Below are 27,090 nucleotides of genomic sequence, written 5' to 3' on the forward strand. Positions count from 1 at the left end.
TGAATTTGAACTAAATTTTAAAAGGCCATGTGAAGTTGTCAGAATTTGGAAGAGACTAAAGAATTAAGGTAGGGGTGTGTGTGGGTGTGTGTAGAACGATGGGAGATATTGTGCCAATAGAACAATGGGAAATATGCAAACTGGATGTTCAGGGCTAGAAGGAAAGTAGGTTTTGGATCATGGATTGTTCCAAATTCCTTAAATCATTGCTGGGAAAGGGGTTTGCGTAAGTTTGAGAAATGTTATCATATGGGAAGATATGCTCTTGAAAGTAAATACTAGGCACTGGGTATTCCTGAAACCCCAGAACTTCCGAATCAATGGCTGCCAGGGAGCTTTCTTTATTTATGAGGTTAAATTTCTAACATATATATCTGAATCTTATTCCACGGCAATACATAATTTACCTTCTGGAGTGAGGTTTCTAAGCTTTACTTTGATGCAGTTATGCCTCCAAGAGAGGATTTCCATTATTATGGAGATGAAGTATCTTTAATGACTGCAATAATGTAATTGTACCCCAGGGCAAAATTCCTAATAATGCAATTGTATAGCTTTCAAGCACCAGTAAGAGACGTCTTCAGGGCAGGTTATTCATTAAGGGTGTAGTGTACAGTAGCTCTGCTTCACTGGAAGAGTAAGAAAGCTAAAGCAATAAAGCTCCCTTTTCAAGATAGGCTTTGCCTCCTGGGCAAGCATCTAACATCACACTTGGTTCTGTTTCGCAGTCAGTGGCAGCCTCCAGAGGAAGATTCCCAGCAGCCTAATAAGATCCACCCTATTACTTCTCCAGACACTCAGTCCCAGATACCACCTATTACGCATATATCTCAAAAAAGATACTGACAAATCTTTCACAAAATAGCCATATCTCTAAGACTTTTGCCTACCGTAAGTCTTTCCAAAAACTGAAATGCATGTGTGTTGCTTTTTAAAAGAAGAATTACTTAAAATCTGAAGAAGTGTGCATGCACACGAACGCTCATACTGATAACAAACTTAGTTGGTCTCTAAGGTGCTACTGGAAGGACTTTTTATTTATTTATTTATTTTTTAAAAAAGAAAGAAAGAAGAAGAGCACTGCTGGATCAAACCAAAGACCCATTTGGTACAGTATCCTTTGTAAAGGACTTTGAGATTACCGATCAAGCGCTATATAAATTTTATGAAATAAATATATCCTATTCTCATGGTAGCCAACTAGATATCTGTTGAAGCCCAGGACCTGAGTGGAACAGCATTCTCCCCTCCTGTCCTCCTCAGCAATTGGGATTCAGAAGGATTACTGCCTACAATACTCCAATACAATTTTCAGTGACCAAGCAGTGCCAAGCCCTGGGTTGACCTGGACTCTAAAAAAACTTGCTTCCCAGGACTGTCCTTGCATTGTTTCTAACTTGGCAGGACAGCTTTCTATCTCCTGATGGACCTGGAATCATGACATCTTTTCATCCAGAGCAGAAAGCCTGAATTATTTCCCTACCTCCCTCCCCCTGCTTTTAGCCCTTGGTTATTTGCACTATTGCTACAATCTACACATTCCTCTGTATCACCTCAATCCCCCGTCCCCAAACATGGCAGAGACACAAATACAAGATGGGTGACACCCATCTTGGCACAATTAGAGGCACAAATACAAGATGGGTGACACCTGGCTTGAGAGCAGTACATGTGAAAAGGATCTAGGAGTCTTGGTTGACCACAAACTTGACATGAGCCAACAGTGTGACGCGGCAGCTAAAAAAGCCAATGCAATTCTGGGCTGCATCAATAGGAGTATAGCATCTAGATCAAGGGAAGTAATAGTGCCACTGTATTCTGCTCTGGTCAGACCTCACCTGGAGTACTGTGTCCAGTTCTGGGCACCACAGTTCAAGAAGGACACTGACAAACTGGAACGTGTCCAGAGGAGGGCAACCAAAATGGTCAAAGGCCTGGAAACGATGCCTTATGAGGAACAGCTAAGGGAGCTGGGCATGTTTAGCCTGGAGAAGAGGAGGTTAAGGGGTGATATGATAGCCATGTTCAAATATATAAAAGGATGTCACATAGAGGAGGGAGAAAGGTTGTTTTCTGCTGCTCCAGAGAAGCGGACACAGAGCAATGGATTCAAACTACAAGAAAGAAGATTCCACCTAAACATTAGGAAGAACTTCCTGACAATAAGAGCTGTTCGACAGTGGAATTTGCTGCCAAGGAGTGTGGTGGAGTCTCCTTCTTTGGAGGTCTTTAAGCAGAGTCTTGACAACCATATGTCAGGAGTGCTCTGATGGTGTTTCCTGCTTGGCAGGGGGTTGGACTCGATGGCCCTTGTGGTCTCTTCCAACTCTATGATTCTATGATTCTAGGCTGCAGATACTAGGCAATGCTGCAGGGCTGTCACTACTCTAACTCAGCCCTCCTCCCTCTTCCTCTTCCCCTGCCACTGCAAATGACAAACTAAACACTGCAATTGCCTAGTTGATCCTCAAATAATTTCTGTTTACCAGGACTCTCACAGATTGCAATGATCTGAAGGATTCTCTAAAATGGTATTTTGATAGCTATTCTCTTGAAGCTAGTCAAAACAAAAATACTGTTCTTTAAACTATATGAAGAGGCAGGTGATGTACAGTGAATTTAGGAATCAATAGGGTTTCCTTCTCCCTTAACAGCAAACACCAGAGCTTTTCACAACAATCATTGTCAAACCAATATTCATGGGAAATATAAAAAGATTAGCAGTCACAAAACACAAGCAATAGATTATTATTTTTTAAAAAAAGATTACCTCTCAGTGTCTTTTAGGATCTCTTTTCCTTTCTTCCAGGTAAAGGTAGGCCTCGGAGAAGCTTTGGGTTTACACTCGATTGAAGCGTCACCACCAACTTTGACAAAAGTTAACCTTTTCAAGAAGTTTTTTGAAAAATCTGGACCTACAGCTGAAAGACAATAGGTAAAAGGGCTTAGATCACATGAGAAGTATTATCCAACTCCTTTTTAATAAAGCATTTTTTTAAAAAGCTGAATTTCTTCACTACTGATCATGTACAGCACACACAAGTACATTTCATAATGGCGCCTCTAAAGCAGGGATAACCAACTTGGTGCTCTCTAGACTCCCAGCAGTTCCAGCCAACATGGAGAATGGACTGGAATGATGGAAGTTGTAGTCTAACCACTTTGAAGGGTACCACATCGGAGAGCACCATGTTGGCTGCAAGAGAAGATGTCTTAAGCAAACACATAAATGAAACAATGGCTTGCACCCCAAGATGCACTTCTGTGCAAGGAGGGAGCCTTGCTTTTTGCCAATTCCCCATCATGTTGTACCCCTTGTAAAGCTGCTCCTGAAGGAGGTCTCTGGAACAACCTGAAAATTTGGTGGGAAGCAGTCTGAAGCAAGAAGGGAGAATCACCTCCCTCTAGATCCAAGTCAAATCTGCAGTATGATTTCACTGACGTTACAAATATTGGACACTATGTAAGAGCCTCTTCTCACAAAACCTTTACTGTCTGTGTGGCATCTTGAACAACTAGGGTACATTTATACTAGAGGTCCTGGTTTGCAAAGGCACAGTAAGTCTCAAGTCCCCTGTCAATCAAAGGAGACTTATCCTGTGAAGGCTAACCTGAACTCCACATCACCACTTAGGAAAGGTTGAGCATGAGACATGCACATCTCCCTAGAACAGGGGTCAGCAACCCGCGGCTCCGGAGCCGCATGTGGCTCTTTTACACCTTTGCCGTGGCTCTGGGGCGGATACTAGCGAGGGGAGGAGGCGCATTGTGTGCCCTGACACTCCCCACTGTGGCGGGCGCTGTACTGGCTGTGACGTCGCATGGGGGCGGTGCGTGCGTTAGTCACGCACCGTCCCGACGTCACCTGCCCGCCCGCTACATTGTAAGGGGCATGTACGCTGGTCACTGCATTGAAAGGGGGCATGTACGCTGGTCACTGTTTTGAAGGGGAGTGAAGAACACACACACAAAAAAAGGCAACTTGTTAATTTAATGTTTATTTCTATGAGCAGGAAACAAAGAAATAATAATAAAAAGTGACAAAAAGTTATTTTTATAATGACGAGTTTTGTGGCTCCCAGTTGTTTTTTTCTTTGGAAACGGGTCCAAGTGGCTCTTTTTGTCTTAAAGGTTGCAGACCCCTGCCCTAGAAGCTTCATGACCTCCATGTATGTTCATCATACCATGATTGCAAATTTAAGTGATAATCAGTATAAATGTCAATAAATCTCTCAAGTCAGATCACGCCCCCTATGAACTGTGGTTTGTTCCTGTAAGTCTGTGTACCTTATGGCTCTATGTCTTCCTCTATCTCTGTGTTTCTTTAGGTCAATGGGCTTTGCAAGAAGTGTGAGTTTTCAAAATGTTGCCTGCAAAGCACCAAAGCGCTCTGGATTTGTTTGTTTATTTTGTTAAAGAAAAGCAGGTTTTTTTGTTTTGTTTTAAAAAAGCTAAAAGCTTAATTTAAGCTTTTTAATCTTAAAAACAAAAACCTGGAACTCTGCAGGCCCATCAAACAAGCTCAGGAAGGGGGGAAATACACACTTCAGCCATCTCTTAATTATTTTAAGATATGAAAGAGCAAGAGACAAACCCCCACTCTCCCAATGGGTTATGGAAGAAAGTGAGTTCCTTTTATTTCATCTACAAAGGCTCCTAGATTTATTTATCTGTAATTTGGCAGCCTTGATCCATTGAAGAGGGGCTCCTGTGACTGTAAATTTCATCCACTTTGGCTCAAAGGGGAGAAGTTAAAGCCATTGTCAGAGTTTGTTATTGTTTTATACAGAGCAGCTCAGAACCTCAAACAAAGATCAAAGCAGACAGAGCACAGGGTTTCAGAAACATAACTGATTGTTTTTTTAAAAAAAACACAGAGATACAAGACACATTTTTGGGCTTGTGCACACCCCTAACAGCTATGCCATATAACACCATAAAGGACAGAATCAAGGAACATTCAAAGTAATCTTGATAAACTGGAACTCTGGCCTGCAACCAAAAAATGTTCAATACACACACACAAAAACCCCATACCTAAAACAAAAAATCATAGGCATAATTTCAGTCTGGGGGAGACTTGGCTTGACAGCCTTACATGTACAAAGGGTCTATGTGTCTTATTTTGTTACAAGCTGAACATGAGACAGCAGTGTGATGCAGCTACTACAAAAGAGAATGGAAAGCAATAGTTCTACTCTGTTCTGCTCCAGTTGAATCACCTCTGAAGTACTGCCTTCAGTTCTGGGTGCCACATAATAAAAAAGCACATCATCAAAGCAGAGTGTGTCCTGAGTATGTTTAGCCTACATGAGAGAAGATTAAGGTCTTCAAATATCTGAAGGGCTTCATGAAAGGTGGAGGAGACTCGTTTTCTTGTAGCTCCAGAAGGCAGGACTAGAACAAATGGGTAGTGATTCCAGGGAAGCAGATTTCGTAGTGGTGAGAATTGCTCAACAGTGGAACATATGGCTTCAGTGTGCTCTCCTGTTTAAGGAGTTGGACAGACACGTGTCAGGGAAGCTATAACTGCATCCAGCAAGGATTTGGTGACCTTCAGGGTACCTCCCCAAACTTTCTTTGCTGTTGCAGCAGACAGGAAGGACATTTTGTTTGCAGTAACATTTTGGGCTAGTATCACCCAATACTCTGGCGGGGGTAGGGAGGAATCTAATGTTAAAGGACGGAAAGGAAAGAACAGGCCACAAATAAAACAATTACGTCAGCTGCAGAAGTGGTGGGAAACGAGGCATAGCGTTGGGAAGGAGATCTGGCATTGGCATTTGTCAAGATGTTAGATGTGTGAAGGGGCAAGTCTTTGAATGGAACAAGAAGAATGAAGGAAGTTCCATAAGTGCTCAAAAAATGCAGGACCAACAATGATGAGTGAAGAGGTGCCAGGCATTTCAGGGAAAGGGTAGAGTCATAATGAAACCTTACTCACTGAATTCTAAAAATAAATAATCATAATAAAATCCAATAAAAACCCACTGAAAAACTAGAGATCAACCCTTGTTTTCAATCTGGTTCCCTTCCCTGCACTGCAAGTAATCGGTCTGACCGTAATAGCATTTGCCTGCTACAACGGAAAACATATAACTACTGAACACCAAGTGGCAAACATGAGGCTTGTGAATGATACGACAGAAGAACATATTATCCAAGAATTATGATTAAGCCTTTATTTCCTGTCTGCATTAAAAATTATCAGTAAAAGGCAGGTACCCTTATTCCTAGTAGAGAATATAGCTGCTTAATTCAAAATGAAGGAGAGCACATTATTGTGTGAGCGCTCTAATTAAGGAACATTCTAATTATAGCAGACTTAGCAATGCATTTGTTGGACAGCAATGCTTCAGCTTCGTGTTTCACTTTTAATATATTTAGGACATCTATTCATTCCACGTCCAATTTTAAGTCTCTTGGCACTGCAGTAACTTTTTGCAGAAACAAAGCATGCTTGGGCTCTTTGTCTGTTATCAGCACACAGAATACAGCTTTTTGAAGTATTCCTCAGATTAGAAAGGCATCACCCTCTGGGCCTAAGGAACCAGGTCCTTCATCTGGATCAGCACTCCTCTTGCAGGACACCTTAAGGCCAATTGATCCAGTGGAGGCTCCCATTGACAGAAAGGGAGATGGTGGACATTTCAATCAATCCTTCCTTCCCCCTACAACTGAACATTCCACTGCCCATGCTGTTTCAGTGCGTAGCCACTGCATCTCCAGTATACTTTCAGGATGGGCAAGGTGCTGCACAGGAATCCCATTCCCATTCTGTCATCAACACAGTCCTATGAAACTCCTGGGGTCTCTATATCCAAGTCAGAGTTTCCTTTTAATCAACGCAAAAATTACATGACCGTATCACATAAGAAGAGCCCTGCCGGATTAGGCCAATGGCCCATCTAATCCAGCATCCTCTTTTCACATGGACAACCTAAGGGAAGCCTGCAAGGAGGACTCAGGCTCACCAGAACTTTTCCCCTCCTGCAGTTTCCAGAAACTGGTATTCAGACACATTCTGACTGTGGAGGCAGAGGTTAGCCATCATGGCTAGAAGATACTGACAGCCTTATCCTCCATAAATTTTCTTGATTAATCCCAGAACAGTGGACAAATATATTCTTTGCAGATAGACAGTTAACAGTGTTTCTCAGTGTCCTGCTCCTCCCTTTTGGCCAACCAATTGGGATGGAGCGCTCTTGATAATGGTTATTCTTCTGAGATTGCCCAATGTCTGTTAGCTCTTATGGTTGACTGTGCTAGGGAATCCTGGTGCATCCGTGTTCCTTCTTTAGAGAAAATCCTTTCAACAAGCCTTTTAAGTATTGGAACGATTTTACATGTGGAACTATTTTAAAATGTTTGCAATGTGTGTGTGTGTGTGTGTGTGTGTGTGTGTATGAATTGTTTTATATATGGAACTGTTTTTAATTGATTTTGCATTTCCCTTGATTTATGGTTGTTTTATGATGTTATGTTTTATTGCTTTACCCTGCTCTGGGACCTGGTAAAGGGCAGGTAAGGAATCCAATGAATAAATGATATATGATGTCCTAGTTACATTGGCAGCAAAAGGGGATGGAACTGGTGCAGAACAGAGATTGTCCACTCCAATGGGCACATAGTAGTGGTGCTAGCTCAGTCCGTAGAGTATGAAATTCTTAATCTCAGGCCCTTGGGTTCAAGCTCCACATCGGGCAAAATACTCCAGGATTTCAGGGGGTTGGACTAGATGACCCTTGGGGTCCCTTCCAACAATTCTATGATTCTATGAATCCAACATGTCTCCTCAATTTTCCAAATTCCAGTTCAAATACAGCCCTGCCACAAAACGTATGAAACAGACCATCATCTACTGCCTTGAGAATAATTTTCCTTAGCACAGTGGCTAGAGAGAAAAGGCCTGAATTTTAGTGACAGGTCACTGTCCCTGACAGATACCTGTGCAAAATACTTCCAGTGCCCAGTGACCATTATAGATGTTTGGCAGCCTGACAAAGGGACAAAACAAGATCTCACTGAGACTCTGGAGAAAATTAGGGTCACAGGGCATGGGCAGAGAAGGCAAGCTGCTCAGCATTCTATGCAGTCCCTACCCTTGAAAAGAAATCCCAACAATAAGATTTGGTAAATTCTTAAGGTCTTAAGGTCTTAAGATACAGCAAACACATCCACTTTTTATGCAATATAGATATATATTGTATGAAAAATGCCATGTACCTCTGCTCATGTTTAGTGGATGCCTCTTGTTTAGTTTTAATTTTGTTTGTTTGTTATGAGGAGTTTTTCAAAAAATTGTTTATTGGAGATGAGTTTTTCTTTTTAAAAACAGAACGGTCAATCTCATGTACAGGCAAAAAAATACATTTTAAGGTATGATTACCTGTTGTTGTTACCTCTCCCCCCGTACACAAATACTTGTTTAAATTATGTAACAAAGGACTCCCTATATAATGGTATTCCCATTTGAATTTCTTTTTACACGTCCAGGAAAACTTTCAATATAGAAATGGTTGCAGGGAATTTAATAGCTGCTGTACAAGATTAAAAAGGCAGCTGCACAGATTGGGAATGTTCCAAATGTGGTTTGAAAAATGTTTCTTTATAAAGAAAACAGTTTGCATGTAAAACCAAAGTGAAACACACAAACATGCTTTACGGTTTTTCCATGTGTATATGTGGTAGCATCTGAATGAGATGTGTGTTGTCCTAGTCATTCAGTAGATACACTTGTGCTGGTTTTAACCTTTAAAGCCCTATACGGCCTGGCACCCTCGTACCTACGGGAACGCCTCTCCTGGTATGCCCCACGGAGGACCTTACGGTCTGCTAATAATAACATCTTGGAGATCCCGGGCCTCAGGGAGACTAGGCTTGCCTCGACCAGGGCCAAGGCCTTTTCTGCCTTGACCCCGGCCTGGTGGAACGCTCCGCCACAAGAGCTCAGGCCCCTGCGGGATTTGACATCTTTCTGCAGGACCTGCAAGACAGAGTTGTTCCGCCAGGCCTTTGGTCAGGGCTCAGCCTGACTCCCATTTTTGTATAAGAACTAGTACGAAAGAGGGCCTCCCAGCATTCTCACAGGCCCATATAAGAACAGCGTAAACACCTGGGCCTGATGAGCATTTACTGTTCCCAACCCAAATCCTGCGGAATGCCATCTAATTCAGATTTTAATTTGATCCTGACTTGTTTTTAGGGGGTAATTTAATTATTGCTTGATTTTATACCAGTGTTTTATATTTGATGTTAGCCGCCCTGAGCCCGGTTTTGGCCAGGGAGGGTAGGATACAAATAAAAGTTTATTATTATTATTGTTCTATTGATGGAACTGGGAGGCAGCCAGAAGGTCACAGTTCCTCTGACAGCATAGAAACATGAAAGTATTCCCTCCAATCTTACACTCATTTATTCAGAAACCTTCAAGTACTCTGGTTACAGGTAATATACTTTACATGTTTTCTGGTTAATCTAGTACAAGACAAACTGGAAGTCCTTGATTTTATACTATAATTTGTAACCAGTGTGTAAGGCAGACTTCTATAGCAACTGCTGAATAGCCTAAAGAAGAATCTATGGCTTTATTTGGATTTCTTTTATACGAAAGGTAACATCCCTAATAGATTTTGCCACTATGGATTCTAATTTGTTGAATGTTACTTGTTCTTTCCTCCAGCAGCAATAATTTCGGGGTGTTCCCCCACCACTTTGTAGGCATCTATCCTTTTTAATAAAAAAATGCCCAGCAAAAACCAAACACTGGCTGCTCAAGGAACACCTTAAACCTTCCTCTTTAGAAGAGATTAAAATTACAATATTGAACATTCTCTTTGAAATATATCAGACACAATGCTATCTACTCACAAATTGTATTAACTGTTTGAAAAACAAAATATTGGGCAACTGACAACATAGTTCTTGACGGTTACCATGCCTATGAAATCAAGGCCTCTAAACTGCTCGGATATCTATACTGATTCTCAAAAGGTTTCTTGGAGCAGTACAAGGGAGCAAAACACCTGGTGACAGCAAAAAAGAAAGATGGTTTTGGTAAGGAAGGAGAGAGGGACGGGCAATTTGACATACTCATTTTTGGAAGTCTTCTATCTTGATCCAAAGACGTTATATTGGTATCAGTTTTATGGAGAATTACATGGGACTAGATTACAATCAAACAATCCCAGTGTGTAAATTTGACACATCAGAAAGTCTAAAAGCAAGATTTGCACTCACATGTTACGTTTAGTGTGAACTAAAGCCTGCACATATCATAACATAATTCGTTCCAATGTTTTATGTGAACAGCAGACACGTGGCTAAAAATTATGCACGTTATCAAACAAACACCCAATTCAAGGTCAGTTTCTTGGTCATTGTTTCTTCTGCTTGTATGGCTTAGCCTATACAGTCTCATAGATAAGAGCTCCAGATTACAGAGCAAGGTTATATGCTGGCTGTATTAAAAGGTTCTGTTTCTGGTTCACTGCAAGTTCATACTATGGCACCAAACCATAGAAAGGGCAGTGGGGACATGCTGCTGGTTTCACTGGTCCTTGTTGCATGTTTCACTGGCCTTGCCCTCAACCTGCAAACACCAAGGGTGGACTTCTGCAGCCTTTGTGCATAGATTTCAAGGAAGGTAGTCTTCTATGCAAGAAGAGAAGAAGAGTTTGGACTTGATATCCCCCCTTTCACTCCCCTTAAGGAGTCTCAAAGTGGCTCACAATCACCTCTCCCTTCCTCCCCCACAACAAACACTCTGTGAGGTGAGTGAGGCTGAGAGACTTCAGAGAAGTGTGACTAGCCCAAGGTCACCCAGCAGCTGCATGTAGAGGAGCGGGGAAGCGAACCCAGTTCACCCGATTACGAGTCCACCACTCTTAACCACTTCACCATGCTGGCTGCCTGGATGCCTATGTCATCAGATGCAAGCTGGATTCTATGTCATCAGGTGTTCAGCTCATGAGGAACCCCATGCAGACATCCTACTGCCCCTTCACCATGCAGAAGGAGAATTTTCAGCATGGCATGGGGGGCGGGAATACACTTCTGTGAAATTATGGGGGGAGCAGTGCTAAAAGTAGATAAGAACACAACTAACCATAGCAGGGTAGACACTACCACTCCCTGAACACCCTAGAATAACACTTAAATCCTGGACATTATGAGGTGGGGAGAGAGGAAATGCCAGCTTCCCGATGGAGGCTGTTAAAAGAAACTATGCCCCCGCCTCTGGCAGAGAGCTTTAAAAACTGTTAAAGAAAGCTAAGGAGAGAGATAATACCGATCTGCCATCCACTACAGGACTTTCTACAATTCCCCCCTCATATGGGCCAATGTCGAAGAGTGGCTGAGGACAAGCACTTAACAATGAAGGTCTTACAGAGGTCAAGTAACACCAAGGGAAGCTGGGGAAAATGCTCGCATCTTTATGTATTACATCTTTTTCCGAATTCTTCCTTACCAGCAATGCACAACACATTTTGCACATAGGCTGTTTTATGCTGAGAATTTACTTTTGAGCAGTTAGAATCTTTGGGAGCATCTAATGATGCTCCCTTAACCAGTGGTTAAGGCATGAACTATCATTTTAGTGGGGGAGGAGGGAAATCTGAAGTCAGAACTCTGGCACCTTAAATCTACATGCTTCTGTCACATCAGAATAGTTCAGTCAGTAACTAGAGAGTGCACACTGGTAGGAAACCACAGCTCCTGTGAGGTAGCATGTGTGTGTGTGTTGCTAATTAGAAATACTGCTATCCTTCAGAAAAGGCTTACATGCTATGTGCTCTGAGATCTTAAGTCTTCTCTATTGGAGGAAGCTCCTCTGGATCTTACCCACAGCTCACCCATTTGTTTGCTTCTTAAAACCCACGTCAGCATGAAGCCATCACTACATCTTGTGGAGATGAATGCTGGACTCTGATCATGTATCAAGCTTAGATAGCCAGTGAATGCATGTCACATCCACATTTTTGCTACTGTGGAAGTTTTACGAAACCCCACTAGAAAGGCATACCCACGGAAGAAGAGTTTGGCCTTGATATCCCACCTTTCACTCCCCTTAAGGAGTCTCAAAGTCGCTCACAATCTCCTTTCCCTTCCTCCCCCACAACAAACATTCTGTGAGGTGAGTGAGGCTGAGAGACTTCAAAGAAGTGTGACTAGCCCAAGGTCACCCAGCAGCTGCATGTGGAGGAGCGGAGACGCAAACCCTGTTCACCAGATTATGAGTCCACCACTCTTAACCACTACACCATGCTGGCTACAGATCATGGATCAAAGCTATGTTGCACTCTGTGTTTTTCCAGGATTTACAATGTTAGATTCCATGTGTGGAGAGACTACTGAAGACTTTGGATGTTTTGTAATATCTGTTTATTTTTTCCAATATACAGATTGGCCAGGAGGGAAGCAAGAAATTGTAAAGGCAGTACCAGACCAAAAGCAGCATCAGTCCCCAGCAGATATAACAGCACTCTAGCCACCTCCTGTGGCTACTTCTTGCTAGCTGGTTGGGGAGGTGGGGGCGGGACTATGAAATGCGTTTTCACTCTCTGTCCAAATCCAAACTGATTCTTTCTGCCTCCACCACACATGCACATGTGACTTAAAGCACCTTCTACAGAACATTATTAAAGAGAAATAAGCAGCCACTAGTGGACATAAAGGAAACCCCTACTGCTCATTATCTAGAAGGAGAGGGTCACCACTTCTCTTTGGCCCAGCAGAACAGCATGATCCATAACAGGTGGAGAGATTGTGTTGTGGGGCATTCACTTTTACCCCCTCTTTTTTATTTTAAAAAGCAAGGTAATTAGACTTGCAATCTTCCATGTTTCTTCAATAATGATTCAGTCAGTGCTACCACGCTGTAATGCACAGCTGAGAGGAACTCAGACACCAAAGGCTGTCTTCTTTCATTTCACAAAAAGGCATAAGGAGGCTGGGATGGGAATGGAGTGCCAAAAGAGGACCTGTAGCAGTCAGGTCCTGAATATGCTTTTAAAGCAAGACTCTGTGGCACAATTCAAGTTCTTAAAAATGTGAAAAGCCCACATCAGAAGCACTAAAACTCAGGATCCCCTCAGTGTGTAAATAGTGGAGTAATTACAGATTTACTGCACAGAAAAAAATACTGTATAGAAGGTACTAGGAGGTCTAGGAACACATGAAGCTGACTTATATACTGAGTATAAGACGGATATTGACAAGCTGGAATGCGTGCAGAGGAGGGTGACCAAGATGATCAAGGGTCTGGAAACCAAGGCTTGTGAGGAACGGCAAAAGGAGCTGGGTATGTTTAGCCTGGAAAACAGAAGACTGAGAGGAGATACGATAGCCATCTTCAAATATCTAAAGGGTTTGCTTGTTTTCTCCTGCTCCAGATTCGAACCAATGCCTTCATGTTACAAGAAAGGAGATTATTACTAAACATTCTGGTGGTAAGAGCTGTTTGACAGTGGAACAGACTCCTTCAGAATGTGGTGGACTCTCCTTCTTTGCAGATATTAAAGAAGAGGTTGGGTGGCCATCTGTCATGTAGGATGTAGTTGAGATTTCTGCATTGAAGTGGGTTGGAGTAGACGACCCTCAGGATGCCTTCCAACTCTACAAGTCTATGATTCCATGAGTCCATCTAGCTCAGTATTGTCTTCACTGACTAGCAGCTTGTCTCAAAGGTTTCAGATAGGAGACTTTTCCAGTCCTGCCTGAAGATGCCAGGGACTGAAGCAAGCTATAGCCCTTCCCCATGCTTAAGTTCCAGATGGACCAAACAGCTTGGATATGGATGCACAGGAGAAAATAAGAACCAGCTCTACCAAGCCAGGAAATCCTGGCCTATTGGACACTACTTAGAGAACTTCTTGATCAATCCATTTATAAATTTTCCAAATTAAAAAAAAATGCAGAATGTTCTATTTATACCACATACAGTTACTACTGAATGATGTTTCTACTGGACAAAACTAGTAATACTAGCAATGTATGACTTCTGAATGATTTGCAACAGATCTGTAAAAGTTTCTAGCTGCTAACAAAGATGAGTTTCTCCTTTCTTAAGTTAGGCTGTTGAAATTAAGAAAGTGTGGGTGCGGGGTGGGGGGAACCAGGAGCAGGAAGTTCAGTACTGATACTGAAAATAATTTCCAGGGCGGAAAAAGTGCCTATTCTCTTCTTGGCACCCCCCCCCCCCCCGTTTCTGTTGCACATGAATCTGGCTGATGTGCCTTAAAGTTGTATTAAGATCTTGCAAAAATGAAATCTGTCAATCCCTGTCCTAGAACATTTCCCCATAATCCTCTGTAATATGCCTATGTTCCCTGAAGTTCAAATCTGGGTCATTCATAGAATCATAGAGTTGGAAGTGACCCTGAGGATCATCTAGTCCAGGGGTAGTCAACCTTTTTATACCTACCGCCCACTAATGCATCTTTCTTGATGGTAAAATTTCCTTTTGTGTTTTTTTTATAAAATATTTATTAAAGTTTCAGAAAGAGGAATTACATAAAAACAATAAATACAAAAGTAAAAGACAAAAATAAAAATACAAGAAAAATACAGAATAAAAAAAAGTAAGTACACTTACAGAAAAAAGGGGGGGGAATAAAAATAAAAAAATCAATCTTTCCATATCTTACATTCATATCCTTGTTTCCCTGACCTCCTCATACCTCCCTTTTTTGTGTTCCAATTCAATTAATTAATTCAGCAATTTCTTTCCCTCCTTATTATCCTGGTCTTTAATCTTAATATATTGTAACATTAAATTTTTGCCTATTTAGAAATCCAATTTTCCATATTCTTTTATAACATTACAGCTAGAAGCCACTTAACTTCAATCCAACATCATTCTAACATTCATTAATTTTGCAATATTTCTGTAAATAATCTTTAAATTTCTTCCAATCTTCTTCCACCAACTGTTCTCCCTGGTCTCGGATTCTACCAGTCATTTCCTCCAATTCCATGTAGTCCATCACTTTCATCTGCCATTCTTCCAATACCCTGGTATCATCTGCCATTCTTCCAATACCCTGGTATTATCAGCACCATGCTCTAAGCAACTGAACAATTTGACCACCAAATTCTTGTACTAGACTATGCATAAAATCATCTATCCTCTCCCCTCCAAAGTATGTATTTGTAACAGCTGAAGCAAAATGATGATGATAGCAAATATGAAGTGTTTATGACTTGTTCATCTATGCAGACAATCATTGTGACAAGGGCTAAAGCTGCTCAGAGTGGGCCTTTTGCCTAGACTGATATAAAATCTGATAAAAATACCGTATTTTTCGCTCTATAAGACGCACCTAGGTTTTTGGAGGAGGAAAACAAGAAAAAATAATATTCTGAATCTCAGAAGCCAGAACAGCAAGAGGGATTGCTGTGCAGCGAAAGCAGCGATTCCTCTTGCTGTTCTAGCTTTTGGGATAGTTGTGCAGCCTGCATTCGCTCTATAAGACGCACACATATTTCCCCTTACTTTTTAGGAGGGAAAAAGTGAGTCTTATAGAGCAAAAAATACTGTAAGTATTAGTTATTTGTGGACTTCATTAGAGGCAGCAAAACAGGCCAACATGTATTTTTCAGTATTTGTTAAGTAAAAGGAGCCCACCAATTACGCTCAGTTCTGCGCTGATATAGATGGTCCCATGTCTATTTTCTGCCACACACTGATACATGCCGGTGTCCGATAGGTTCACACTGGTGATGGTGAGCGTCCCATGTTCTATCAAGATTCTTTCCTGCAAAATAGCAAAAGGCACAACACAATTTTGAAAAGCTCATATTTAGAATTTATGCATTGCTGCAAGCATATCATTTATTTTAACCCGTCAGGGGGAATCAACTTTGATGTTAAAAATGCATGTTTATGAACAATTTACATGATGTCATCTATTGATAAATAATTTATATCGTATTAATTGCTGAACGGAGGAAACCAATATCGTAGTTGGTAAATGCCATTTAAACAGTATATCACCCCCTCCCCAATTTAGATTAATAGTATCTTCAAGTACATAAACTTGCAACTAATACTGCTTCTGTCCTGTAGTGCGTTGTGGTTTAATCATGCCAGGCAAGTTCTTCAGAAGATTTCGAACAGCAGAACTATTAGCTTTCCGCTCCCTTGAAGGTTAATGGGAACAGTAATCACATTCAGTGTTGCAAAGCTATTGTATGCAGTTCACCCCACCAGAATTAAAACAAAAATCAAAAACCCCTAAACCCTAAAGATGTAAATGTTAATCATTTAACGATCCTTACTTTAGTCTAATGTGATTTAAGTTCAAGACCATCTGCTAGTGACCAGCATGAAGCAAGTGAAATTAGCATGTGGAACAAAAGGACCCTGCAATCATTTGTCAGCCTATGGATATGGAACTCACGTTATCAGTTTTAATCAGTACAGCATTGTGTACAATAGGCATCCGGGTGTATTTTTAACAACGAAACATATAACTAATATAATTTTTTAAAAACTGACCGACTTTCTACTTGGCTGTGGGGTTGCAATTTTATGTTTGCATAATCTTTATTAGAGCTTGATTGAATCTAGGCAACTCATCAAAGAGCAGGTTAAGAGAAAAAAAAGCTGGTCACTCTGATAACGGAGAGTGAATAATTTGCCTAGTTTGCCTATATAATTGAGACATTCAAGGCCCGAAAGGATCTCCTCTGGTGAGACATGGAATGGAAAGGGTGCTAATGAGATTTCCCCCTTTTCCATAGATCATTAATCTTTAGGCAGTTCATTCTGCCACTGCTAATGATAGGTCAACTCCCTTGTTGTCAGTTCTTGCAGAGATCTGAAGAAGTTGAATGGGGTTACTATTACAGACCAGAGGGCTTGTTTACCTCCCATAAAGTTCAATTAAAAATCAGAAGCTCAAAAATGGAAATGGAGGGAAGGTGTTTTATACAGCCTGAGTAAGTATATTCCCATGCACTCTTTTCACAGTTCACACTTACACTTAACTAGCGTTTCTATTATGACTTTTCCTTCCCCTACAGAGTTGTACAGAGTGTAAAAATATACAGCCATTTTATGTACCCTTCTTCTCATAGCAAATGTCCTCTGGAAATGAGTCCCACAGCTTCTAAGTTCCAGTTGATTCAGAGAAACGCTTGTCAAAGGCAGAAAGTGGCACTTAAATGCCTAACTTTCATTGAACATTTGGCTGGGAATTAGGTGCCTGAGGGTAATTTCTGCCTTTGAAAAGTATGGCTTGAAGTGTCATTGTTTTAACTACAAGGAAAGCTCAAGGTGATTCTGTGACATTCACTCAGCAGGGAAGGAAGTCTGCAATGGGACAGATGGAATTTTAAGGCCACTCGGTTCCATTAATTTCTTTTTCTCAACAGCAACAAACTATACAGAGATGAAAAAGGTCACCACTTCACAACAAATCTTTTCAAGTTTCGTCACCCGACTCAAAAGCATCAAGGACACCAAGCCTGAATATTACTCATACCTGAGGGAGAAGCAGTTCGCCATCCTTTAGCCAGCTGTAGGAAGGCTTTGGTCTTCCATTTGCCTTGCATTCCCAGTATATGCTTTCTTCCATGGCCACATGAGTGTCACTTATTTTCTGAATCCAGTTTGGAGGAGCTGCAAGGAGGACAGCAACACTCTTCTAAGCAAGTGTTTGTTTTCTGCGTGCCATTAACCTTCAAACGCCCTTCTTCCTAACATACACATTTATATAATACCGCATTGTTCTTGAAAGTGAATTGGATCTCGTCTCTAAACATTAGAGACACAGTAAAAGAAATAAGGAGATATGTTTTCCTTTTCACAGATATTAGTAGCAAGAATGTTTTAGCTGGATGGCTTCCCCCATTGCATTAATCCAGTGTACTCATTGGTTTAAATGTGCTGAATTGGGCACAGACTGCCAACTTATAGTTATCCCCTTCTCCCAGGAAACCCTGAAACTGAGGGCTCCAAGGGTTTGTGAAAATCACAATTCTCAGAACTGGCACTAAGCTACAATTCCCGATATCCTTTGGAGAATCTATGCCAGCTAACCTAGTAAACCATTTTTAGTGTGTATGTGCTCCCTATTTCTAAGGAAAGCTTTATGTTTCTTTAGCATAATAACCTGCCAGATAAGAGAATAAAAATGCAGCCCAGTCCTGGTATCAATTATGTTTGTACCTAAGAAAACAAATTTATCCTATATGCTTGCAAACTACATGCATCAAATTCCAACCTGCAGAAATCATAAGCACTTAGGTCTACTCTCGAGTCTAAAGTGCTTCAATGTGTAAACTATGAGAAATCAGAAATAATTTGCCATCTCTGTAGACAATGGGTGGTATTCAACCGAGTTTTACTCAGAGAAGTCCCCTTAACTAAGTTAGGTCTATTAATTTCAATGGGTGTACCCTGAGTAAACCTTGAATACCATCCACTCAGACTAGGGGATAGAAACACATCCCCATGCAACATATTTGAGAGGAAAATATATGAGCATAATCAAGCCAAAGTTAAGAACATTACGTGTCCCATTAATTGCAATGAAATAGATTTAACCACTTATTTAACTTGCTCGGGGAAATAAGTGGAACTTAAAACAGTCTCCCAGGGGATGTTTTTTCCTCTGTAGCCTCCAAAGATATGTATTTCAAGTTTATAAGACTGCTATTACTTTGCTTTCAGATAACAAACACAAGTGACAGTGAATGTTCTGGGGACATCTCAGGCTGCCACATCAGAGAAACTAGACAGCTAAACTATCCCTGGAATGGCAAACTACTGTGAGCCCCATATAGAAGCTTCTGAGTCCAAAAGATAATTGAGCTTAATGAATAGTGACTGAAATCTGCACACACAATTGTCCAAAGCTTAAAGAAATATGTATATTCTATGCCAGCAGAGGTCTCTATGAACCTGGGTATTTTACAATGCTGTGTCTCTCTATAATCAGATAAAACAATTTCAGATTTCTTCAACAAAGGACAACCACTTTTAAAATCCCCCAGGGGTTTAGATGAGATCAGAGGAAGGTTTGCAAGGGTAGAATTAAGCAGCAAAAGCTTGATAAACAAGAAGTGTCAGGTTGAATACCAACATGATGCTGCTACTTTTAAATCCATCTCTGCTATCAGCATTACTTGCTGATAAACCCAACAAGGAACAAGCAGCAAGGATCTTTTTGAATAGTTCAAGCTCCTTTGGGTGAATTAATTGAAAAGGAACTAAAGTTAATGGCAGCTGAACACCTAATTCCAAATGTACAGTACAGATTCTCCCAGATCTAGAAGAAAGAAAACAAGAAGAAAAGAAAAGCTGAAGAAACTTAGCTCAGAAACTTATATATGCCAAGAAAATAAGACTTAAAGAGATTCAGAGGTGGGGTGAGAGAGAAACAGATTGACAAACATAATAAGAAATAAATAGGATACGCCCCAGGTTTTTCTTTAACAAGAAAGCAACACACTACAACTGACAGATTTAGCATCACACAAAGCTTATATCACCTCACTTCTTCAGTATTGTAAAGGACAATTCTAGAGACAACAAAAAAGATCTGCATAGAACAAGATAATCTATGGATTCAAAGAGCTGCCTGAAGTTGCTTGTCAAAACATGCATTCTTGAGTCCAAGGCTATTTTTCAGCAAGTGTGAAGTGTACAATAAAAGGCATCCTTGTCTATAAAAGCACTATTACAACTCATGTCCTTGGGTGCATAAATTAACTTTTATATAATGAAAAAATACCTATTCTCAGCTTCAGTGATTTTGTTTTCCCCCACAAAACCCAACGACATATATGCCTTTGAGTCACATACCCAAAAGTTGTAAACGTTTATTTTTATCAGTATATATTTCACTTATTGCTGAATAAATGGAATATATCATTTCACTTCACTACTGAGAAGTCCTAAGAAGAGGCCCAGTGGCTCATCTTGCCCAGCCTCCTGTTCTCCCAGTGGCCAGATGGAAACCAGGGAGCAGAACAGGAGCACAAGAGTCCTCTCCCCTCCTGTGGTTTCCAGAAACTGGTACAGTGGTACCTCAGGTTAAGTACTTAATTTGTTCTGGAGGTCCGTACTTAACCTGAAACTGTTCTTAACCTGAATCACCATTTAGCTAATGGGGCCGCCAGAGCACGATTTCTGTTCTCATCCTGAAGCAACGTTCTTAACCCGGGGTTAGCGGAGTCTGTAACCTGAAGTGTATGTAACCTGAAGTGTATGTAACCTGAAGTGTATGTAACCTGAAGTGTATGTAACCCGAGGTACCACTGTAGCTGGACGCATTGCTGCCTCCAGCAATGGAGGGAGAGCATAGCTATCATAGCTAATCACCATTGATAGCCTTCACCTCCATGAATTCAGAGTTGCCATATTTTGAAGAGCAAAGAAAGAGGATGCTATGACGACTCTCATTTTAAATACCCCTACTATTTGTAGGCTATAGAAGCTGTGATGTATTGCTGAGTGGTGCAGGAGAAGAGGAAAGCAAGTCTCCAGTTAGGTCTATGTCTCATCCAGAAAATATCGCCAGAGGCATTTTGGCAAATAAAAAAAAACATCCATCTGGACAGAAATTTTTCCCCTGGAAAAGAGGATGTGTCCTGGAAAAAGAGGACACATGGCAATTCTTCTAAAGCCTTTCAAGTCGGTGGCCATCACTGCCTCCTGGAAGAGTGAGTTCTATATTTTGACTATGAACTGCATGAAGAACCACATTCTTTCAACTGTCCAAAGTCCTCCAACATTCAGTTTCACTGGATTTCAATGAGTTCTAGCATTCTGAGAGAGGGAGAAAAAAAATTCTCTATCTGCTTTCTCCATGTAATGTATAATTTTATAAACTTCTGTCATGTCATCTCTTACTTGTCTTTTCTCTAAACTAAAAAGTCCCAAATGCTACAACCTTTCGTCCAAAAGCATGAAATCTAATCAATACATTGCAGCAAAATAATTTCTTTAACCCATAAGAAAGCCTAGGAAAAAAATAATGAAAATTCTAGCAGCAAAAACATTTCCATCAAACAGGCCTAAAGATGGGGATCAACAACCAAGGAAACCTTCTCCTTTAATGTCACCCTCAAATCGCTTGCAAGGGAACTATTCAGAAGAGGCCCTCAGATGAAGACCAAAGGGTGTGGGTAGGTTTCTATTGGGAGAAGCACTCCAAAAGATATTGGGACCCTGAGCTGGTGCCTTTTGCCTGTTGGCTCCCTTGGGAAATTGGCAATGGCGTCTCTGAAGGGAATGTGTGTTTATCTGTGTGGGAAAGGAAAGAGGGGAGGCAATTTTAGAAAGACATCCCTACCCCTAGTGAATATATTGTGATGAGTTTGCAGAGGGGCCAGATCCCTCTAAATTCTTAAATTTTAGAATTTAGCTGATATTTGGAGTATTAAGGGAAAATGTTGGGTGTACTGTAAAAATACAGGCTGCACCTGTTTTCTTGTTCAGGAGATCAGCTGATAGAGGTGCCATTCAGAAACAAAGAGAGCAGAGTACTGGGCCGTTAAGGGCAATTGCCAATGCCAATATTGTCCCTCCCCTGGCTCTGAGGAGCAAGAGGCTGCCAGAGTTACAGGGGGCAGGAATAAGTGTCCTTTTGCAGGATGTTTTTGAAAAGAGCAGAAATAATATATATATATATATATATATATATATATATATATATATATATATATATGCAGGTTTTGGTGTCTTCGGGTGTCTTCCCGTGTAAGAGTCGGGAAGACACCCGAAGACACCAAAACCTGCATTCCTGTACCCGTGAAAATCTACGAAAGCATATATATATATATACACACACACACACACACACACACACACACACCACCCATCTGGCAGGGCTTCCCCAGGTGGGGGAAAAACTCCATGCAGACTGGCTGGGAGAGGCTATACCCAGAGACTGGGGAGCATGGCTGGCTTCTGCTCTGAACCCAAGCCTACTTGAGCTATGGGAGAAGCAACAGGAGACACTCTTGGGGTATGATGTTCTGCACTCTCTCCAACAAGGCTTAGGTGTACATATGTGTAAACAAAGCCATATATCTTAAAGGCACTACAGTCTCTGTTGTGCCTCACTCCAAAGGAAACACAAACCCTGGTTAAGAGCCAAGACCCTTGGAATCTCACTCAGCTCAGAAGAGATTGGGGTGACCCGTAGCAATATGTTAGGATCAAGACTATTATTATATATACAAGTGGGTGGCATATGCATCTATCTGGCTATAGCTGGGAACAGGATGCTATACTGTGCTGTGTGTGTCTGTGTGTGCAGTCATTCAACATGAGGGGTCTCGTGTGTGTGTGTGTGTGTGTGTGTGTGTGAGAGAGAGAGAGAGAGAGAGAGAGAGAGAGAGATATGAGTGTATTACTTCATCTCTTTCTTTAGCTCTGATGAGCTCCTTTGCTTCCTAATGTTAGTAAGGGGAGAATGGATGCATCAACATGCATATCTCCTGCTTTTGTGTGTCTATCTGTCCTGCTGGTCACGTGCCTTGCTGCCAATCTTTTCTTGTAAGGGGAAAGGTGTTGGAGAGAGAGTGTGTGAAAGGCACTGAAATAAGACGTCTTATGTCCTGACAACCCAGCGGCATCTTGTGTAGAGGGTTGATCATTGGAAGTTCTTGATTTGCCACTGCTGGGATACCAGATGCATCTTTGCTGTCATATAGCAAGTGAATTTGTATGCTGTTTCCTAATCATGACAGTAAACAATAAGATACATATCTCTGAACACCAGATGCTAAAGTATTCAGATGCTAAAGATGATTAAAATATTAACCGCTCTCAATCTGATAACTGATTGATAACTGACATCTGTCCAGATTTTAATTTGTCTCAATTAATTTTAAGATGTAGTTTAATTAATTTATGCCTGTTTTTATGTATACTGTGTTATTTATATGATGTTAGCTGCTCTGAACCCGGCTCTGGCCAGGGTACAAATAAAATTTATTATTATTAATTATTATTATTATTATTATTATTATTATTATTATTATTATTATCAAAGATAAAAATTAGGAATTGTGCACATGACACCTTGAGCCTTCCTTGAGAAACAGTATCACAGTGTGGGGACAAAGGTAATCCAATGAATGCTGAGTTAATATTGTATTTGCATTTTAATAAATCTCAGCTTTATGTAAATGCAAACTTATGCAAAACTGAATTGATAGATTTGTTTGGTTAACTGAAGAAAAATCTATTGATTAAATAATTAAAATTCCTTTAACTGCACTGCAGATCCAGTATTAACTGAAAGGGAAACTTTCACTAGAGCCATGGATATCATCAGGAAAGCTTTTGGCTACTTCAGTAGAAATAGGTCTGCCAGCAATGTAAACCTACTAAAAACCAACACTTTCCAAGTTTTGGATTGCTTCACAATGTCTCAGTCTATATGCATCTGTGTAAGCAAGGCAGGAAATTTCATTATACCAGTCACACCTCATAATGTTGCATACACTTATCACACAAATGTTCACACCAAAGGAGTGAGGAATGAGCCACACTGACTTTTGTGAAGCTACAGCCAGAGATATAATTGTTTCCTTTCCCCCTTTGGAATATATATATTTTAAACCACAGCAGTTCAAACGACTTCATTACTCTGATGCTGTTTTGCAAGATCAGGATCAGCTCTTTTAGAATTAGCTCAGATAGTTCCCATAAGCCTCATAAGGGGCTCCATTGTACTTCTAAATGAGATACAAACCTTTACTTTATTGCAAGGGATCACCAAGGTTAAATTCTGTGTTCAGGCAGACTAAAAATAGAGTTGAGGTTAGTGTACGTTTTTTCAGATGTACAGTATAGATGAGGATACAAAGCTTTGCCTGCTTCCTTCCCTTTTCAGTTCAGACAGTTCAACAAAAACATATAAAAGGGAAGGACAATATAAAACCATATAATTTGACAGTAATGGATCCTTACTATTTCAGAACATTAGGTTTGGTAACAGGCTGAGAGCTAGAATACTTAAAAGGAAAATACTTTTTCGCAGAATCTCTGTGAGTGGGAACACCAGTCACAAAAATAATTTTGTACTAAGGACATCGTTGACCAAAAAACTGAAGCAATCTTGAGATGGAGAAGAAAATGTTGTAATGATGGCTGACTTCAATTACCCTCATACAGAGACTGGGTAAATGCATGCTCTAGTCACAAGAAAGAGGTAGAATTTCTAGAACACCCTAAAATATGGTGTCTTGGAACAGTTGATTATGGAACTAACCAGAGGGGAAGTGTCCCCGGACTTAAGCCTAAGTGGCTTTTAGTTTGGAAAAAAGACAACTGGTGCATGGTGCTGAGAAATACATTTCTCTCTCTCTCTCATAATAATAGAACTTGGGTCATCCAAAGAAACTGGCAGGAGATTTAGGACATATAAATTAAGCATTTTTTCATGCAACCAATAATTCATTTATGAAATCTGCTGCCACAAAGGTTGCTGACGGCTACTAGATCAGGTAGACTTAAAAGGGTATTAATGGCTTTCAACCAAGATGGTTGTATGCAATATCTATGTTCAGAAGCAGTACCTTCTAAGTACTATTTACCGGAGGGCAGAAAAGGGGTAGGGCTATTGCATTTATGTCCTGCTTATGAGTTTCCTGTAGGTGTCTGGTTGCCCACTATTGGCAACAGGATACTGAACTTAAGAAGAGTGCTACTGGACCAGACTTACGTTCTTAATATAACACACCTGACCATAAGACGCACCTAGTTTTTAGAGGAGGAAAACAAGAAAAAAAATTCTGAACGAAACAGTGGATGTATGATTTTTGTGGTTCATGCTGTGGTCACATAAATGTTATGTGATTTGATGGCGAGTTTGGGGTAGCCCAGTGCAAAAATGCTGAGGATCCATGTGGATCTGTGCTTTGTAACCATGTTTTTGTGCCATTGCGGCCCCACGAAACAGTGGATGTGGGGTTTTTTTGGTGCAGGCTGTAGCCATGGACATGCTATGTGATCTGATGGAGAATTTGGGGTGACCCAATGCAAAAATCCTGAGGATCCATGTGCTTTTACCTCTCCCCTCCCAGGCAGCCTCCTTTATCTCTAGAGTCCCTTATCTCCCTCCCTATCCCTTGCCAATCAGCTGCTCGGCGGCTTTGTTTCAATACCCCCTTCCCTCTTTCTAAATATTTTTTTAAAAAATGCACGATCTGCTTTTTGCCCCTGGGCAATTTGACTCCAGCGACCACGCATTCGCTCCATAAGACACACAGACATTTCCCCTTAATTTTTAGGAGGAAAAAAGTGCATCTTATGGAGCGAAAAATACGGTATTTGCAAGACAATCACAGGGGATAAACAAAGCAGGTTGCTACATTTTCAATCAGGTCTGTGGCTTCTGAAGCAGCAGAAGCAAACAGGAATCTTCCAAGCAGAGAGACAAAAACAAAAGCACCTGGCCAGTCTTAAAAGAGTCTGTGCCCTCCTTCCTCACACTATCCCAAGATGATTAAAGTGTACCAATGTTCTATAACCTAACTTGCTTTCCCTTCACACATGCTACTAGGCTAAGCTGTGAAACTGTACAACTGAGGTGGAGGAAAAGAGGCTGAATTGTTCACCCTGCGTCAACCTGTTTAACCATACTGAACATGAAGCATGTTGATGCCACTGATAATATATATATATAGCGCAAAAGAAAACTAGAGTCAGCATAACAGCAACAAACAAGCAAACCTCTTTCAACAACTTTACTGAGTGCTGAATAATATGGTTGGTGACAAAAAAAAGATAGTCTGGTTTATCTGCGGCAAGCAGGCAAATTTGAATTTCATCTTCCTTTGCTTTCTTTGCTATTCACAGAGGCAGATAACTCAGTTTAAAAGAGTAACACTGTTAGAGCCAGATTTTAATCTCCAGGGATGCATTATGATAGAACATTTCACAGAGAAAGGCTGTAAGTAAGTGACAAGTTTGATTTTCCATATCAAATACGTTCCAGTGTTCCTTTCTTTGAATGTGAACTTTTGACCCAGTAGAAACAACTTGGAAAAACAATGCCAGCATTGCAGTCTCCCCCCTCCCCATTTTATATATATATATATATATATATATATATATATATATATATATATATATATTTCTTACATTAAAAAAGAGAGAAAGATTAAAGATGTTACCATTCAGCTTTTGTCACTAATGCAGGATATTATATGAGATCTTATGACAAGCTGCTTTCAGAATGACAGGTCTGGAATGGCTATTTTGATGAAACTTGGGGTACATTTTCGTGGTTTGCATTTTCAAATTTAAAAGGCAGCTGAAGTCAAGTTATTCGTATAAGAGAACACTCCAAGTTAAACACTGATCACCTTAAACAGCAGGCTAGTGGGGCATCACCTCTAGACAAGGTTAACTTTTAAAAGTAAAATACAGGGATATGGTCTAAGCTGAGACTATTTTCCCATTTGTAAACCACTTTGAGGATTTTAAAGAAATATATGCAATTAAATTTTATATAAATTTTATGAAATAAATAAAATAAAATGTAGCCAGTGCTAATGTGAAATGTAAACATGCTTCTGTTCTGGCCTACATTATTTTATTTTATTACCTTTATAGAATTAATCAGTTGCCTTTTCATTTAAGTACAAGCATGAACCAACTTATAAGTGTAAAAAGAAATCAAAGTTGATTAAGAAACAGATCCAAACCTTAGGTTTTCTGATGCTGATGAACTACAACCCCCATCACCCCAGTCAGAATGGCCAATGGCAAAGGATGGTGGGAACTGTAGTTTAACAACACCTAAAAACGAAGGGTTGGGAAAGGCAGATCTGATGAATGCTCAATAAGTAGATTGTCTGGAGGGATCCTTAGATCAAAAGAGAAGATATTGTTGATGAATCCAAAAGTGGCATTCCTACATGCACACTTATCTGGGTGGAGGGAGGTTAACCCTCATTGAACATGGTCTGAACAACTTCTCAATAAACAATGTTCACTCAGTGGAACAGAGGAGGAAAGGGGGGAAAAGTAAGCCATGATTCAGAAAGTGAGAGAAAGGATAACAGGAACGAGCAAGGTGATAAATAACAGTACTATGCAAGTTAAATGGAGAACTAAGA

General features: G+C 40.6%; 1 protein-coding gene across 12 annotated transcripts in view; it reads right to left on the reverse strand.

Moving 5' to 3' along the window:
• The window catches only part of LOC309524607 (contactin-4), a 547,669-nt gene that overhangs the window by 86,890 nt on the left and 433,689 nt on the right, over positions 1-27,090 (reverse strand). For all 12 annotated transcript variants that reach the window (XM_082209344.1, XM_082209342.1, XM_082209337.1 and 9 more), the window contains 3 exons: positions 17,490-17,626; positions 15,629-15,758; positions 2,771-2,921 (listed from right to left, as the gene is read on the reverse strand). In XM_082209344.1, the coding sequence (XP_082065470.1) occupies positions 2,771-2,921; positions 15,629-15,758; positions 17,490-17,626 (418 nt within the window). The remainder of the gene's footprint in view (positions 1-2,770; positions 2,922-15,628; positions 15,759-17,489; positions 17,627-27,090) is intronic.

This window comes from Podarcis vaucheri, assembly GCF_965113315.1.
Source record: "Podarcis vaucheri genome assembly, chromosome: 2".
NCBI classification, from domain to species: domain Eukaryota; kingdom Metazoa; phylum Chordata; class Lepidosauria; order Squamata; family Lacertidae; genus Podarcis; species Podarcis vaucheri.